This window comes from Alexandromys fortis, unplaced genomic scaffold (genome assembly GCF_014885135.2).
Source record: "Alexandromys fortis isolate MF-2015 unplaced genomic scaffold, M_Fortis_MF-2015_v1.1 scaffold_133, whole genome shotgun sequence".
NCBI lineage: Eukaryota > Metazoa > Chordata > Mammalia > Rodentia > Cricetidae > Alexandromys > Alexandromys fortis.
This window is the reverse complement of record NW_026068030.1, coordinates 614,416-632,317: the sequence shown is the minus strand read 5'-3', so window position 1 is coordinate 632,317 and position 17,902 is coordinate 614,416. Positions and strand designations below refer to the sequence as shown.

The 17,902-nt window shown below is 37.8% G+C and overlaps 1 protein-coding gene across 1 annotated transcript; it reads right to left on the bottom strand.

Moving 5' to 3' along the window:
• Nucleotides 1-11,268: 11,268 nt before the first annotated feature.
• Nucleotides 11,269-12,204, bottom strand: Or6b1 (olfactory receptor family 6 subfamily B member 1). Its single transcript, XM_050164422.1, has one exon. It carries the CDS (start codon nt 12,202-12,204, stop codon nt 11,269-11,271), a length of 936 nt encoding a protein of 311 aa, XP_050020379.1.
• Nucleotides 12,205-17,902: the final 5,698 nt, after the last annotated feature.

The following is a 17,902-nucleotide window of genomic DNA, read 5'->3' as shown; positions in this document are numbered from 1 at the left end:
TAGCACTTGAAGTCTTATAACAATAAGAAAAACTAAAGGAGATTGAGGGAATAGAAATAGTGAAGGAAGAAGTCCAAGTATCTTTCTTAGTTGATGATATGATAATATACTAAGTGGCCCTAAAAATTTACCAGGAAATATTTACAGCTGATAAACACTTTTAGCAAGAAGTTGGATACGAAATTAACTCAACTAATATTGAAAGCCCTCCTATGTGAAAATGACAAATTGATTGTGAAAGAAATAAGGGAAGCAACGTCTTTCATAATAGGCCCAAATAAAAATCTCAGGGTAATTATAACCAAGAACTGAAAGATTTTTATGATAAAAACTTTAGATATTGAAGAAAGTTAAGAAAATGGAAATATTCTTATCAGAATATGGGAAGATCTCACATGTCCATGGGTAAGTCGGATTAAGTAGTAAAAATGGCCATCTACCAAAGGCAATCTTCAAATTCAGTGCAACCCCATTCAAATTCCAACACAAATCTTACTTCTTGAAAGGATAATTTTCAGCTTCATATGAAAACTTAATTAAAAAAATCAAGGATATTAAAAAATCTTGAATAATAAAAAGTTGTTGGAGATATCACCATTTCCAACCTTAAATTTTAGTACATGGTTTCAGAAATAAAAATTACATGGTATTGGAGGAAAAACAGGTATGTTGATGAGTGAAATTGAATAGAAGAACCAAAGATTCGTATATAAGTATGACCACCTGATTTATGATCAAGAAGAAAGAAATACATGCTAGAGAAAAGACAGCATATGGTCAACAAATGGTGCTGGTCAAACTTGACAGCAGTGTAGACAGGGATTTCTCTCCTACCTGGTACTACAGCAGTTCAGTACCTAAGAAACACACAGAGGCTTACGGTAATTATATACTGTTTACCTCTTATCTCAGGCTTATTATTAACTAGCCTTTACAATTTAAATTAAGCCATGATTCTTGTCTATGTTTAGGCCTGTGTCTTAGTACCTTTTGTCAGTGAGGCATTCTCATCTTGTCACCTCTGCATCTGGGTGATGACTGCAGACTGAGTCTTCCTTTTTCCAAGAATTCTCTTAGTCTGGTCACCTTGTCTATACTTCCTGCCTGGCTACTGGCCAATCAGTGTTTTGTTAAACCAATAAGAGTGATAAATTTTTACGGCGTACAAAAGCATTATCTCATAGCATGTAGAAGAGCCATACTTATCACCCTGCACAAGACTCATCTCCAAATGAAATCAAACACTTCAACATAAAATCAGATACACTGAACATTATGGAAGAAGAAAAGGAAAAACTTAAAAACATTGGTACAGGAAAAGACTTTCTGAATAGAACACCAGTAGCAGAGACACTAGGATCAACAATTAATAAATGGGACCTCATGAAACTGAAAAGCTTCTGTATAGCTAAGAACACTATCATTTAGACAAAGAAGCAGCCTAGAAATAGAAGGATAATATCCAAAATACATAAAGAACTAAAAGAACTAGATATTAAGAAAAGAAATAACTCAATTTAAAAATAGTGTACAGATCTAAACAAGAAATTTAAAAAAAAGAGAAATTCAAATGGATAAGAAAAAGTTAAAGAAATGCTCTATATTCTTAGTCACCAGAGAAATGCAAATTAAAACTACTTTGATATTTCATCTTCCACCCATCAGAATGACTAAGATCAATAAACAAGTGATGGCTCATGAAGGCAAAATTATGGAATCAGAGAACACTCATCCATTGCTGGCAGGAGCTCAAACTTGTACAGTCACTATGAAATCAGTGTGGAAGTTCTTTACAAAGATGGGAATTGACTTACCTCAAAATCCAGCTATACCACTGAATGGCATATACTCAAATGATACTTCATTGTACCAAAAAGACAATTGTTTAACCATATTCATTGCTGATATATTCAGAAATTTGTTCTATTATCCAATGTCTCTCTGCTGCTGTTGTTCTTTTCTCAATAGCATTAAGAAAATTCAAGGTCAATAAAGTGTTATGCAATCTATTTCTGGGCTTATTTTCCATCCTTTTCTGTTTGTTAAGCATAACCCTTAAAGTTTTATTTCATCTTTCTATAATTTCCTGACCTGTAGAATTATTTTGTATACCTGTAATATGCTTTAGATTATAATAAGCAAAAAACTGTTCTTTTTTTTAGACTCATATGTTGGACCATTTTTTGTCTTTATTTGGGCAGGTATACCCATGATGGCCATAACTTCTAATAAAAGTGTGAATACTGATAAGTAACTATATTTAGAAGTTCTTTAAAATTCCTTAGTACTATGAGAATAGTACTTTTGACAGAATTATAAGGGCTTTGTTCCACCTTACTTAATTCTTGTGATTTGTAACCTTCCTCTCCTGACTTATTTGCATCAGTATAAAATAAACAGGCTTCATAAACTCACTGCAATGTTAGCCATATATGGGCTCGGCCTTTCTTTCTGTCTTTCTGGCTCTATACATTCAGCCCACATTGTGCTCTGTTTTACTTGAGACAGGATTCCAATTCCTAGGAGTTGAATATCTGCCTCTTGAAGAGGCCAATCTAGATGCCATGATTCTGGAGTAATGATAGTCATGTCCACACCTGTGTCTAGTAATCCCTTAATTACAATGTCATTTATATGCACTTTTAGCTTTGGTCTTTGATTATTATAGAAAAATCTACCAAGATATATGTTTCCTATTTCCTACTAGAGTTTTTGACTCATCCTCCAGGTCTATTCCATCATCCAGAAGAGTATGTTTTTGTTTTTTTTTTTTTTTTGTTTGTTTGTTTTGTTTTACAATAGGCACTAGATTGTTTAATTTCCCTGGTGAGACATGTTCTCCACAGTGACTGGGAATGACTGGACCTTGTTTGACATTGTGACCTGTGAGAAGTCCCCGAAGGAGTTTTGTGGTGGTATCAGGTTGCCTTGTCTGTCTTTTGACAACCTACATTCATTAGTCCAATGTTGACTTTTGCCACACCTCCTACATACACCAGGAAGCTGAATCCTCCTATTCTTGCCATTCCTAGAGGAGATATTATTCCTAGGAATTTCTTATCTATAGTTTCTTCTAAGATGTCCTATTCTTCCACAATTAAATATTTGGCATTTTGGTGTCTCCTCATACCATTGAAAATTGCTTCTTCTACCCATGCCTCAGTACTATAATCCAATGTTCATTCACTGTATGCAAGATTTATTCACCCATGGGTGCTGATCTAATCTTTAAAGGCCCAAGGATTTTCTTACATTCTAAGTTGGCATTTTCAAAAGCCAAGGATTCAATTAGTACACATCTAGCTTCAGTGTCTCTCACTCCTACTTGTACAGCCTTAGTTAATCTTTGTAAGAAGTAGTTAAAAAGGGGTCTCTCTGGCCATGTTTAACCCTAATATATGATTCAATCCTCTTTTTTGGTTCTGAATCCTGTCTCAAACATTTAAAGCTGCTGTGCTACATAGGAGCAAGGTGTGTTTCTCATAATGAGCCTGTTCCTGAGGATCACCTCACCAGAATTTGATCTTGGGAAGTCTCAAGTTTGCTTTCCCTATTGCTCTAAAATTTTTGCCTCTTTTCTCCAATAACACTTCCAAAGCAGCAGAGGTCCATTTTGTAGGACAGCTAAGATAATTGAAGCTGATTGTGTGGGGTATCTTTAGTGCTTGAAGCTCACATTTCCACCATTTCCCTGACAAATGGTGAATGTAGCCCATAAAAAAAAAAAAAACTATTGTTAGTTTTATTTCTTTTAGATCTCTCATACATATTGGTTCCCATACATATTCTTTGATCACCTTAGGGTACTTTGTGCCAGATAGTCTTTCTGAGGAAATTACCAAATATGTAGTTGAAACTCTTTGTAAATCATGTCTTGATCTGGCGTATACTGATGAAGCTACATCCTGCCATTGTACCTTCTGTCCCTGCTCATCAACTTCAATAAATTCCTCAATCTTTTCAAGTCTTTTTACTACTGGCTGTTGTAAAGTCTGAATCCCCTGTCCAGTGTTCTGTTCTAATGTCCTCACTGAGGATTTCAATGTATGAAACTTATCCAGTGAAGATAATATTTCCTTCTTGAACATAATTTTGACTGTGTGCATATACCTTCCTGGAGAGATATTTTATCCATTAATCTATCATAACTTTTTAACAGATTCCAATAGTTAACAGCACAGATTCTTTCAGATAATTTTTTTCAAATTGATGCCATCCTTCTCTGTAGAATTGAACTATTTTTTTTTTAAAAAAAGAGATAATGTTAAAAACAAAGCCAATTCCTAGAATCAAAGGGATGTAGAAGGAAAATCATGTAAGTCTTGCGGAATACCTTCCATAGTATAAGCAAAATAATTATTGAACTCATGGATGTTATCAGTCATTTTTTTTGTAGTTTTTCAGATCTTTCCTGTCATAAGGCAATTACAATGAATTTGAGTAAGTGCAATAATCGTTTTCAGTCAGCAGATGTTGCAATTGCAAACACATGGCCCAGAGACAATTGCAATAGCATACAGCACATGTTGCTTACTTAGTTACTGAAAAATATGTTTAACAAATTAAGAGCAGTTATTAAGGCAATCAAATGATTCTAAGAGTTGGGCCCAGGAAAAAGAGAAAACCCAAAGTTTTCCATCATTGTGAGTTGCAGATTGTATGCACCGTGGGAATTGCAGGCAGCAGTGTATGTGTTGGCATATAACTTGTGTGGGTTGCAAGCTGGGGAATGCTGAGCAGCAGCCTGCTGCTTCTGAGGGCTGGCTAGAGCCAGAGGCAGGAAAGTCATTGCCCAATGCAGCTGGGAGACCAATCCCAAAAAGTGTGGACTGATCCCCACATTTGGATACCAGATGATGGCAGAAGATACAAAATAACCCCACACTAGTTCTGAATTACATATAATAAAGGGTTATTTATTTAGGGGAGACTCACAGATCACTGTTCTAGATCACAGTCCTCTACACAAACAGGGAACAGGAATAGAGTCTAGCAGCCAGAAGTGAGAGCCAGTAGCCAGAGAGTGAGCACAAGCTTTATAGCTGCATTTATAGTATAAGAGACCATTCCCAAGTGGGTTGGTTTCTTAAAGGCTATTGGCTGAAGGAGCTGAAGGAGTTCCAACAGCAACCATAGATGGAGAAAACAAGATATTTCATGATGAAGTCAAATTTGAACAGTATCTACCTACAAATCCAACACTATAAAGATACTAGAAGGAAAACTTCAACCCAAAGAAGTTAACTGAACCCATAAAAACACAGGCAATAGATAATCCCAAACCATCAAAGTATAACAAGAGGAAACATACACATACTACCACCACCACCACCAATAACAACAACAAAATGACAGGAATTAACAATCACTTGAATCACTAGTCATTAATATCTGTGATAGTTTGAAAGTAATTAGCCCCCATATTTCTCATGGGGAGTGGCACTATTTGGAGGTGTGGTTTTGTTGGAGTGGGTATGGCCTTATTGGAAGATGTGGGGCAGGCTTTGAGGTTTCCTGTGCTTAGGATACTGCCCAGTGTCTCCGTGGTTTCCTGTTGCCCACAAGATGTAGAATTCTCAGCTACTTCTCCAGCATCATGTCTGCCTACACATAGCCATGTTCCAAGCTGTGATGATTATGTAATGAACCTCTGAAACCGTAGTGAGCCACCCCAATTAAATGTTTTCCTTTATAAGAGTTGTCATGGTCATGGTGTCTCTTCATAGAAATAGAAGTCCTAACTATAAGACAATATCTCTCATTATCAATGGACTCAATTCACCAGTAAAATAACAGACTTAATAAATAAATATGAAAGCAGGATCCATCCTTCTGGTGTATACAAGAAATGTACCTCAACATCAAAATTAGATATTACCTCAGAATAAAGGGTTGGAAAGAGATTTTCAGATCAAACAAACTTAAGAGCAAAGCTGATGTAGCTATCCTAATACATAACAAATTTCACGCCAAACCCTGTTGTAATATGAGCGGCGGGGCTGTGTCCCCAGCACCCCGGCTGCCTGCTAGCTTATATTACACGAAATAATTACACAAAATAATTACACAAACACTGTATTCTTTTAAACACTGCTTGGACCATTAACTCTAGCCCTTACAGGCTAATTCTCATATCTCGATCAACCCATCTCTAATAATCTGTGTAGCATCAGTGTTACTGGGAAAGATTCAGCATGTCTGACCTCGCAGCTTGCTTCATGGCGTTTGCCCGGGAGAGGGGAGCATGGCCTCTGAACTCACTTCCTCTTCCTCCCAGCATTCTGTTCTGTTTACTCCTCCCACCTATGTTTTAACCTGAGGGCCAAGCAGTTTCTTTATTATAATTAACCCAGATTAATCCAAAGACATGGAGAAGGGCATTTCATATTCATCAAAGGAAAAATCCTCCTCATGGAACCTTCTCCGAAACTGGTCACATACTTGGTCACGAAGTAAGTTTCTATGGACCCAAAAAATTAGAATAACTCCCTGTATTTTGTCAGATCACCATGGATTAAAGTTGGAATTCAGCAACAATGCAAACTATAGAAAGCATACAAATTCATAGAAACTTAACAAAGCTCAGGTGAATTACCATAAAGACAAGCAAGAAATAAAGAAAGAAATTAAAGACTTCCTCAAATTTAATGAAAATGAATGCACAACATTCTCAAACTTATGGTACGTAATGAAAGCAGTGCTTAGGAAAATTCATATTATCAAGTGTTTTAATAAATAATTTAAAGAAATCACATACTAGCAACTTCAAGGCACACTGAAAGCTCTAGAGACAAAAGAAGCAAACACACCAGAGAGGAGCAGATAACAGGAAATAATCAAACTCAGAATTAAAATCAGTAAAATAAAAGCAAAGAGAACAATACAAAGACCCACTGAAACAAGGAGTTGTTTCTTTGAGGAAGTCAACAAGATGGACAAATCCTTATCCAAACTAACTACAAGGCACAGAGAGATAATATCCAAATTAACAAATCAGAAACAAAAAGGGGGACCTAACAATAGACACTGAAGAAATCAAGATAATCATTAGGACATATTTCAAAACCCATACTCTACAAAATTTGAAAATCTAAAAGAAATAGGCAAGTTTCTTGACAAATACCACATACCAAAATTAAATCAAGATCAAATACTTTAAATAGACCTATAACCCTAAAGAAATAGAAGCAGTCATTACAAGTCCCCACCCTGCAAAAAAGCCCAGGGCTGGATGGTTTTAGTGCAGAATTCTACCAGACATTAACAGAAGAACTAATAGTACGATTCCTCAAATTATTCCACAAAAATAGAAACAGAAGGAACATTGCCAAATTCTTTTTGTGATGCCACAGTCACCCTGATACCCAAACCACAGAAAGACTCAAAAATGAAAGAGAATTGCAAACCAATTTCTTGCATGAACATTGGTGCAAAGATACTGAATAAAATACAGGCAAACCTAATCCAAGGACACATCGAAAAGATCATCCACCATGATCAAGTAGGCTTCATCCCAGAGATGCAGAGATACAAAATACAAAATTCTGTCAATAAATACTATGACTTCCAGTTTAGTGTTCTTAGGTGACACCTGAGTGAGTAAATAAGTAGTTCTTAGTTTCTTTTATTTTATTTTTTCTTTTTTAATCTCTTTTTTTTTGTTTCTGTTTTTGCTTTTTCCAGACAAGATTTCTCTAACTGTACTGGAACTAACTCTGTAGGCCAGGCAGGCCTCGAACTCACAGAGATCCTCCACCTCTGCCTCCAAAGTGCTAGGATTAAAGGCATGAGCTACCACTGCCCAGCTAGTTCTCTGCTTCTACAACTGTTTATTGTGCCATTTCTTGGGTTCCTTTACTTCTGCTTCTTCTTTTTGTCCAATTATAGTGTGTTAATTTTTGTTTTAGACTATTATATTAAATGTTATTTTATTATTATCCCTTAGAAGTCTGTTTGCTTCCTAATGGGAGAAAGAAAGGGATTGATCCAGATGGGAGGGAAGGTATGGAAAGGAACTTGGAGGGTTAAAGGGAGGGGAAATCATAATTAGGACATATTATTTTTGGAAATTTAATCTATTTTCAATAAAAGGAAAAAAGAAAAGAAAACCTAGTATGACTTAGAAAGAAAAGGTAACAAGAGCAGATGGAAACAGGCACCCTAACTAACCAAACAGTCTCTCTGAGTAGAATCATATTTTTAAATCAAACCATGTCTTCAGTCTTCTATGCAACAGGAAAAATTTTTGTTCTTATTATATTTTTAAAGATTTATTTTTATTCATGAAATATATGTAAAATTAATTTGTTTATTTTTAATTTTATAAAAATCTTTATAAATTTCTTTGGTGATAACCATAACTTCAGAGCTTGCCTTCTGTGTCAACTGGCCACAAGACTTGTATCATTTTTACCCACTATAAACTCACGTTAATACAGCAGTCTGGCAAAATGGATTGGGGAAGATGGTGTTCTGCCATGAGCTGACAGATGGGCCAGAAAGCACAGAACATTAACTTTGACCTCAGAAATTTTCTTTTTTCTTTCTTTCTGAAGCAGTCCGATACACATACTCCTACCTCTTACCCAAATTTACTTAGTTATGAGTTTCCCTAAAATCTTAGACACTCCATGTTGGATTAGAGTTAAATAGAACTCATTCTCTAGGTATCTACATTGTGTGTGTGTGTGTGTGTGTGTGTGTGTGTGTGTCCTTAGAGCTCAAACCACATGAACACATAAACATGAGGGTCCACAGTTTGTATAAATATAACAACATCATATTGACACCATCAATGTCTAGTTAGGCCACTGAAGGAGAAAGGATATCAAAAACAAGGAGCCAATTATTTCTTTCTAATCATATCATACTAGTCAGATCCAGTAATCTGACAATAAACTAGCTTCTTTGACCTCTCAATTCCTTGGGCAATAATTTAAAGAGTTACGTGTTATGGTCACAGTGGCATTAAAGACAGAAAAAGTGTGGTGTCGCCTATTGCAAATGGCTTGCTTTGTCATAATTTACCTATTAAACTTCCCAGAGTTGTATTCTTTCTGTTGAGGCAGACTGCATTACTGTGAATTGTACCCTGTAATTTCCTGCTATGCCATTAGGGATTCTTTTCACAAAGAGGTCAAGGATGCATTACTAATTCTCATTTGTTCTTTGCAATACAGTTTAATAAAATTTATACTCCCCATAAAATCCATCCCATCATACCCTCTCTATTACTTAAAAATCATGGAAGTCATAGACAAACAGACACTCCCTTGGTTTTGCCATCTCCCAGGTTATGTCCACAGACATAATCAGTGTGTATAGGATAGTTTTTGACAGGTGAAATAACACACCCATTCTTGCTCATTTCTCCATGCAAGTCCCAATCAAAGGACACTTTCTTAGATCTTATACTATCCCAGGCACTGAATAGTCAAGGCCTTTAAATCATACTAGATGTGCCTCACAATCATTGTTCAAGCCAAGCAGAGCAAACATAATCATTCCTGTTTTGTATATAAGGAATGAGTGTTCCAGAAAGTATAAACAGTTCTTTCAAGGTCCCACTGTAAAAATACATCCAGAGCAAAAATTTAGATTATGGCCTGTAACTTTTATTGCTTTGTTCTGGTTTGGTTTTCTGATCTCTACAGGAGTTTTTTGCCTATGTTTCAGACACGCATTTAATATTCCCTTTGGACTGTACCCTGATAGTTTGGTTCATATGAATTATTCAGAACATAATTTCTTTTATATACATGGGGTTTAAAGACACTAATAGCTACATTTTATTGACTCAGGAAAGGAAATACACCCAGAAGCTGACACTAAATCATTTCTGTACTCATTCTCTAGGTATCTACATTGTGTGTTTCCTAAAGTGAAGTACGTGCCTATTTTTCATTGTTCCTTGATTCTCCTAAGATCTGGGCTTCACATTTGTCCACTCTATTTTACTAGCTGCTTCCCGCTGTAGAAGTTCATTATCTACTCAGTCCCTTTGCAATTAGCTTCTGCACACCTGGCCTCTGAAGAAGCTTCTTTTCCTTTGGGAGACCCAGGCACCAGAGGAAGGACCCAGAGCTCAGAACCAAGCGACCTGGGCTTTCAGCCTTTGCACATCAATATTTTGGGGAAAATATTGTTTACTTCTGTGAATATCTTTTCTGGATGTTTGTAAAATGGGGAGGAAATCCCACCTAAATACTCCTTACTTTCAAATGTTTTTTGCACTTTGGTGAAAGTTGTAACTGGTGTAATAAATATTATTGTTTAAAACTGCTCCTAAGAAAAAATAAATTCTGACCTCTAGAGCCATTATGTTGAATGTAGCTTACAGTGGAACTCCCTTCACTATTGGCAAACCTGTGAAACAGGGCATATCTCTAGCGTTAATTGAAAAGGTCTTATGTGGGATGTCACAAAAGGAAAATCCATGTCAATCATTAAAATTGTGTTGTTACCTGTATCTGTGTACAAGTTGTGAAAGGAAAAAAGAGGAAGAGGATAAATGAGAAAATACTGGGTTTAGAAGACAAGGGGACTAATAAGGCTAGTTGATCCACATTGAATATATTTGAGATTTATTCATCATTTACCTTGCATTCGTCAATCAACGGATATAAACAAATGTTCTGAAGGGAATTATGGACTTCAAGAAAAAGCAATGGCATAAGTTGTATCAGACTACAAGATATGATTACGTAATGTACAATTCACTCACAAATTTATAAAAGCATTCTCTGGCAAAAAGTACTACTCAAGAAGTAGTACTTACACGGAGAAGTCAGTGTTAGAAAAAAGGACTTGGAAGGCTATGAGGATCTGCCTTATAGACTTTGTCATCAATGCTGACCCCAAGCACATAGACAATGGGATTGTTGAGGAAGCTGCTTCCTCTACAAGTCACATAACTGGGAAATCAAGGGCACCGTGGAATCTTTTAACCTCAGAACTGTTCATGTTTATAGGCCCCAAATCAGGCCAAGCCACACAGTACAATACCTCACCTTTGTTTAGCTTAATTTTCTAAAACCTTATAACCTCTATGTTGGATTAGAGTCAAAGAGAATTATTTTTATAGACATCTACATAGTGTGTGTGTGTCCTTAAAGTACAGTTCTCATGTATAAATACATACGAGTCCAAACTTGGTGTGGACATGTTGTAATCATATTAATATCACCCATTTTTAGCTAGGGTATTGGAAGAGAAAGGATATAGGAACACAGAGAAGATAGTCTTTTCTTTCCAATCAGTCATAATAGATTAGTCAGGTCTAATAGCTTGGCAACTGATCAATTTCTTCAGAGCTTCTTTAACCTCCCGATTCCTTAGACAGTAAATGAAAGGATTGAGGGCTGGGGTGACAATGGCATAGAAGATGGAAATGACTTTGTTCATGTTGAAGGCGTGAATAGCTCGGGGTCGGGCATACATGAAAATAGTGGCTGAGTAGAAGATGGTGACCACCACGAAGTGGGAAGCACAGGTGGAAAGGGCTTTTTGCTTTCCTGTTGGCATGCGTAACACAGTGGCCAGGATGCATCCATACGACAGAGCAGTGATTGATAAGGGAAAGAGGAAGATGATCAGAGCCAAGACAAAGTCCACCAATTCTGCAACAGACATGTCTGTGCAGGAGAGATTAAGTACTGGAGAGATGTCACAGAAGAAGTGGTTGATGACATTGGGACCACAGAAACTCAGACGAGAGATGAAGTAGATCTTTGCCAAAGAGATGCCAAAGCCAATGACCCAGGAACCAAGAGCCAGGCGGAAACAGAGCCCATGGCTCATGATGGTGGGGTAGTGCAACGGGCGGCAGATGGCCACATACCGGTCATAGGCCATGGCAGCCAGAAGAACACATTCCGTACACATAAGTGCAATGAAGAAGTAAAGCTGTATCATACAGTGGGTGAAGGAGATGCTGTTACTCAAGGACCAGAAGCTGAACAGAAGCTTGGGCACAGTCACAGAGATGTACCAGGTCTCCAGAAAAGACAAGTTGGCCAGGAAGAAATACATAGGCTTGTGCAGTGGCCGGTTCTGCTGCACCAGTAGGATGATGATCACATTTTCAGATACAGTCAGAATATAGGCCACAAGAAACATCAGGAACACTGCTGCTCGCATGATCAAGCTCCCAGGCAACCCCACCAGAATGAAATGGGTGACCTGTGTCTGGTTCTTCAAATCCATATCAAACACACAGGATTTAGCTCTTCTGAGAGAAAAAAATCATTTGGTCAGAGTCCATGGTCTGTTAAACATCTTTCATTCCTGCCTTCTTTGCATACCAACAGCAGTAACAGTTGCTTGTTAACAGCATATTATTAATTAGATAAATGCATGTGACATAATTATCATATACAAAACTCTATCTCAGTTTCCTACATAGCATTTTTACCTGTACCCTCTTACTTTATTTTAATGATGAGTTATTAGAGAGCTGTTAAGTTCACTTCTATGTTCTTGCCGAGAGGAGGAAAAGGATTGTATTCAAGTCTAAGCCTAAAGTCGTGTGCTGTCTAATATCCTCCAGTGCCTCCACAAATACCTCCAAAGCAAGCTAGCAAAGCCCACTTCGTGTTACAGCTGCCAGTTTCAAGAGGTGCACTGGCTTTTCTGTGCTGTCGTCTGCGCACAGTCTGGAAGTTCTTCCTTGCAGCTGGGTGACCTTCACATGCCACCTGCTTCATTTTTCTTCTACACTGGTGGAGATGGAAAAGGCCAGCCACAATATGAGTTGTATGCCATCACGAGGCACGGGGAGTGTCAGGCTCATCCCTGTGAAATCTCTGGATTTCATTGGACTCCCAAGACTTTTATGTCCTTGAAATCATGCTCTCTTTGAAACCCATTTTCCTCTCTTGTTTAATACAAATATTAATATGCGTTCAGTGGATGTCACAGTGGATTATAATGAAATTGGGAATCAAGCAAGTGGTGTTACATATAAAGTGTAAATGACAATTAGTGTGGAAGGGGCTCTTGCTCCATATTAAAGCAGTAAAGATGAATCTAGATCAGTCCTGGGGAGGTATAACTGCTGTAATCCAAGTAAATTATGAGGAACAGAAAGGTGGGGCCCTGGTCAGTGGGCTTTCAGTTTTGAGGACAAAGACAGAGTTTGGGGGTGGGGAATGTAATAACTACACTAAAATAGAAATGTATTTTAAAATTTTAGATATTTTTAAAGAAGATTAAAAGCCATAAAGTAACAGCACATGATCTGGGGATATTCCTCTGACCTCTGAGGAAGTAACATTTGAGCAGAGGATTCCAGGATCAGTTCTTTGAGGACCTTAGATGGCAGAGGCTCCAGCTAAAAGGAGACCCCTATTGCTACACTGTGGCGGATAGAAGAGGAGCTAGGAAGTAGTGAGAAGGTAGGCATGATCCAGCAGACAAGACCCAAAAGCTCAAGAAAAAATATAGAGAGTGGCCTAAATGCAATTAGAGCCAAGCAGAGGTTAAAGGGCCAGGCGCTATTGTATCATTTCAAAGTGAACTTTCTGGAGACAGAAGTAAGAGCAGTGACACAGACTTTAGGAGAAGGTGGCAGTGACCTCAAAGACAGTTTTGATACAAATGAGTTTAAGATCCATTTTAGAAGTAAAATCTTTAACATAAATTAGCAGATTTGGGTGTAGAAGTTTGAGAGAAAGATCAAGCAGAAATCAGACAGTTATCACATAGTGTGTTGCCATTTGCTAATATAGGAAAATTGGAAGGCTTTTATGGGCATTTTCCCTATAACCAAGGAGATGAAAACCTGTAAAACAATGTTAATGAGACACAGTTCCTCTAATTTCCCAGAAGAGGCCCTGTAGTCCAGGCACATAAAGTAACAGTTCTTAATTAAAGAAGGATGCAGTCAGAATTATACTGAAGACCAGGTCTTTCTGAGCCATAAAATCAACCACTAGGGTCACTCTCCCACAGACAAAGAAAGTCAGATTTTAGTCTCATCACTGATTTAAACACTTTCAACTCACAATTCTTTTATTGAATGTTCTCCAGTCCCGCTGAAACGTCATTATAAGCACTGGTCATTGGAGCAGCAATGAGCACAGGAGCAAGCGAATATTTTACCCAAAACATACACAGCAGAAAGTTACATACAGAGAGAGGTGCTTGTCATGTGCACCAGACACAAGATAAGCCCTGAATATACACTCGGATATATCAGGGAGAAACTGAGAAATTGTAGCAAATGATTCAGAAAGAAAAGACACAGAGGAATGCTATGCACAGTTTAGCAGCCTGATGGCTGTATATGTGAATGAACTGAACAGGGTTGCCAGGCAGGGAGGCAGAGAGACTTATCGGGGTCTAAATCATGAGGAGCTCCTTACATAGCAATAAAGAGTTAAAGAACTGTTCTAAAGCAAGAACAATAAATGATGACTGTATGTTTGTCAGGAGAATGATAATAACCTTATTTTTCACCCTAGTTGTTGATATGAGAAGATATATTAGGTGAAAAAAAGATTATCAAATGAGAAGTTGGAAAAGCTGGAAATCACTCTCATAGCAGACACAATACAAACAAGGAAGAGCAAGATCTCTAGCCGATGACAGATTTTTAGGAAGATCAGGATCACTAGTTGATGACTGATTGTTAAAGAAACTGAGATGAACATATTCAGCTCTATCTATATAAGCAATCTACCTGCTTACATAAGAAAGACCAAGGAGTCTGTAGCATAGTCAGTCTGGGGAGCATGAAGGAATCTAAGGGTGATGGTAATACTTTGGGGGTATTTATTTATGACCCAACACCACGAAGTTTTTCTCAAAAAGTAGTAAGAGAGCCTATTACCTCGGTTTATTGCATAACTCTCTTCACATAGGATTCAGAAAATGAGATTATTGTTGTGGATGAAAAGGAAAGACATGAAACATTTAGAGTTTAGATACCACTGTCCCCTAGAGTTGCCTATATATTATGGGTACTGCAGGATAAATCACTTACCTTGACTTAACAGCTTCTGATGGGGCAGAATGTGAAAAGAAATTCCTCACTGATTCTAAAATAGGAAGAAGTACAAAGGAAAGATTCAGGTATTGAACAGCTATAAGGAACCCACTCCCTAAAGTTAGAAGAAACCAATGGGCACAGATTACCCCACTGCTTCCCAGCAGGTGGCCAGGCCTATATAAGAGGATATCCCCAGACACTAGGACTACATTTGTGTCCAGTGTGGCACCAGGCTGGATCTTCCAGCACTGTGGGGTCAGAGATCCCATTGCCTTCTGGTGAGAACTGTTCTAGGGCACATCAAGCTGTGAATGTCTTTGTTGTTCTGAAGACTTTATACAGCGTTCAGATCTTGGCATCTCTCCCAGGACCTAAGAGGAAAGAACATAGACAACAGCTGTCCAAATCTCTTGTGGTATTCAAGCAAATTTGTGTGTACTGTGGCCATCTCATTTGTTTCATGTGATGTTGGTTCCATTGGAGGAAAATTACTTATGGCCACATACTTTAGAAAGAACCATGTTTTATTCTTTGTCAAATGAGTAAGAGGAAAGAGAGCACTGTAATTAAATATCTTCTTTCAGATATTCAGTTAGGAGTATCTTGACTTTTGGATGACCATATCAGTTCTCCAAGGCAGACCACTAGCTAGACTGGTATCGTGACAATTTAGTAAGGGTTTACATGTAAGTCTGTCATCTAGTATATTATAAAGTTATGTCATAAAGTACACTCAATGAATATAACATAATAGGTGATTGTCACTGTCACTTACAGGCTATCACTTGACTAATAATATTTCATATCCTGAGACAATACTACAGTTCAGCATATATCACTTCTCTGTGTGTGGGGGACCTGCAAGAGTTAATGCTGACAAGTTTTGACATCCAATGAGTTATTTCTGTAGTGAGTAAGAATCTCCCACTTCACTGGTGGAGGGAATCTTTTTTTCAAATTTTATTATTTATTTATTAAAGATTTCTGTCTCCTCCCTGCCACCGCCTCCCATTCCCCCCCTCCCCTAATCAACTCCCCCCCATCAGCCCCAAGAGCAGCCAGGGTTCCCTGCCCTTTGGGGAGTCCAAGGACCTCCCACCTCCACTTATATACACAGCAGATATTGTTTTTGAAACTTTCAAACTTCCCAACCCCACATTTTAGTTCTAGACACTCTGCTGTGAGATTTTTGTTATTGGCTATTTTTAAATAATTTTATTTCTGATTTATAAGATTTTCCTTCACTTTTTCTGTGCTTAATTAACACTTTGCCTATGACTTTCAGTTGAGAATAAATGGGGAGAATGAACATATGGAACTAGTCTTCAATCTTAGAATTCAATCAAGTCTTTGGGCCATTAAAGATAATGCAAACTGTTACATGTTAGTGAACAAAATTAATTCCTTCCCCCAGGGCTTTTGTATCACCATTTCTGCCCCATGAAGGATCACATCCACTGGATTCTAATTAATTTTTAAGTGAAGATATTTCACTCCCACGTTCTCTTTCTTCCTCTAGCTCTCTCACATCTCCTCCTTCCAACCCTGCCCACAAACCCCAGCTCCCTATCCAGCTTCTGGCTTAGTGTCTACCATTCAAGATTTGCTGGAAATATTTAGTGAATGTGTTTAAGTAAGTGTGCAATAATCTTTGACCTCTGAATATATGAAAGTCACAGAAATGAAACAGTCATAGATTGAAACACAGCCTCCTTTTCAGTCTTTAAAAGTAGGGAGTTAGTGAGAAGGAGTACCAAACAAACATAAAAAATGCTGATCTCAGTGAGAAGTGGATGCGAATAGTCTGTCCAATCAGAGGGATTGGACAAAGAGGGCTTCACAGATTCACTGGCTTCCATTATTTGCTCCCAGGTAAGATACTGGCTGTCATTTACTACCAGTCACAAGCAGTCAGAGTCTTTTAAGATTGTTTTAAGGGACTGGTACCCAGAAGGATGCTATCCATGCTGGTAAGTTGTGTATGGTCGAACCTTGTTAGAGAGATTATGTTGCTACCAAACTAAAAGATCCTTATACCTTAAAAATAAGTAGCAAGAAGGCGCAAAAACCCATCCTACAATTAGAGATTATTTTCACCTAAATTGAGAAAAAAACATTTTAAAATCCCTGGGCTTTTTTTGTGAACTTTTCAATGACATTTTTTTCTTTAATGTGTTGCATTATTGTGACAAAACATTGTGCTAATTAAAAGGAACGGGCTGGAGAGATTGCTCAGTGGTTAAGAGCACTGGCTGCTCCTCCAGAGGTCCTGAGTTCAATTCTCAGCAACCATGTGGTGGCTCACAACCATCCATAATGAGATCTGGTGCCCTCTTCCAGTCTGGCCTGCAGACAGAATACTGTATACTTAATAAATAAATCTTTAAAACAAAACAAAACCAAAAACAAAAGGAAGGCTCCTTTTGGCTTGTGATATCAGTCCATAGATACTTGGTCTTATGGCAGCACAGTTTCTTACGGTGGGAGCATGAGGAAGAAAGGGTCTATTCCTCACATGCCAGCAATGAAGCAGAGGAACAGGAAGGGGTCAGTGGCCCAATTGCCCTATTCTATTTTTCTTTCTGCTGTTGTGATGGTCACCAAGATCAAAAGCAAGTTGGGAAGGAAAAGGTTTATTTTATCTTACATGCCTCAATGCCCTTTTATTGTTTGCCCAAAGGTGACCCTACTTTAATACCAGTTGGCATTTTCGCAGAAGTTTCATTGCCTCTCAATAGAGCCAAAGTAAGGCCCATGTCTTCATCACACGAGCCTTTAGAAAACATTAAAGATACAAAGGATTGATAACTTCTAGTAGCATCACATAAAAACATGTAATTTCGTTGGGGTCAAACAGTAATTTATTTAGTTTGCTAAAAGGGATGACAGTTAGTAAGATCAGAAGAATATTAG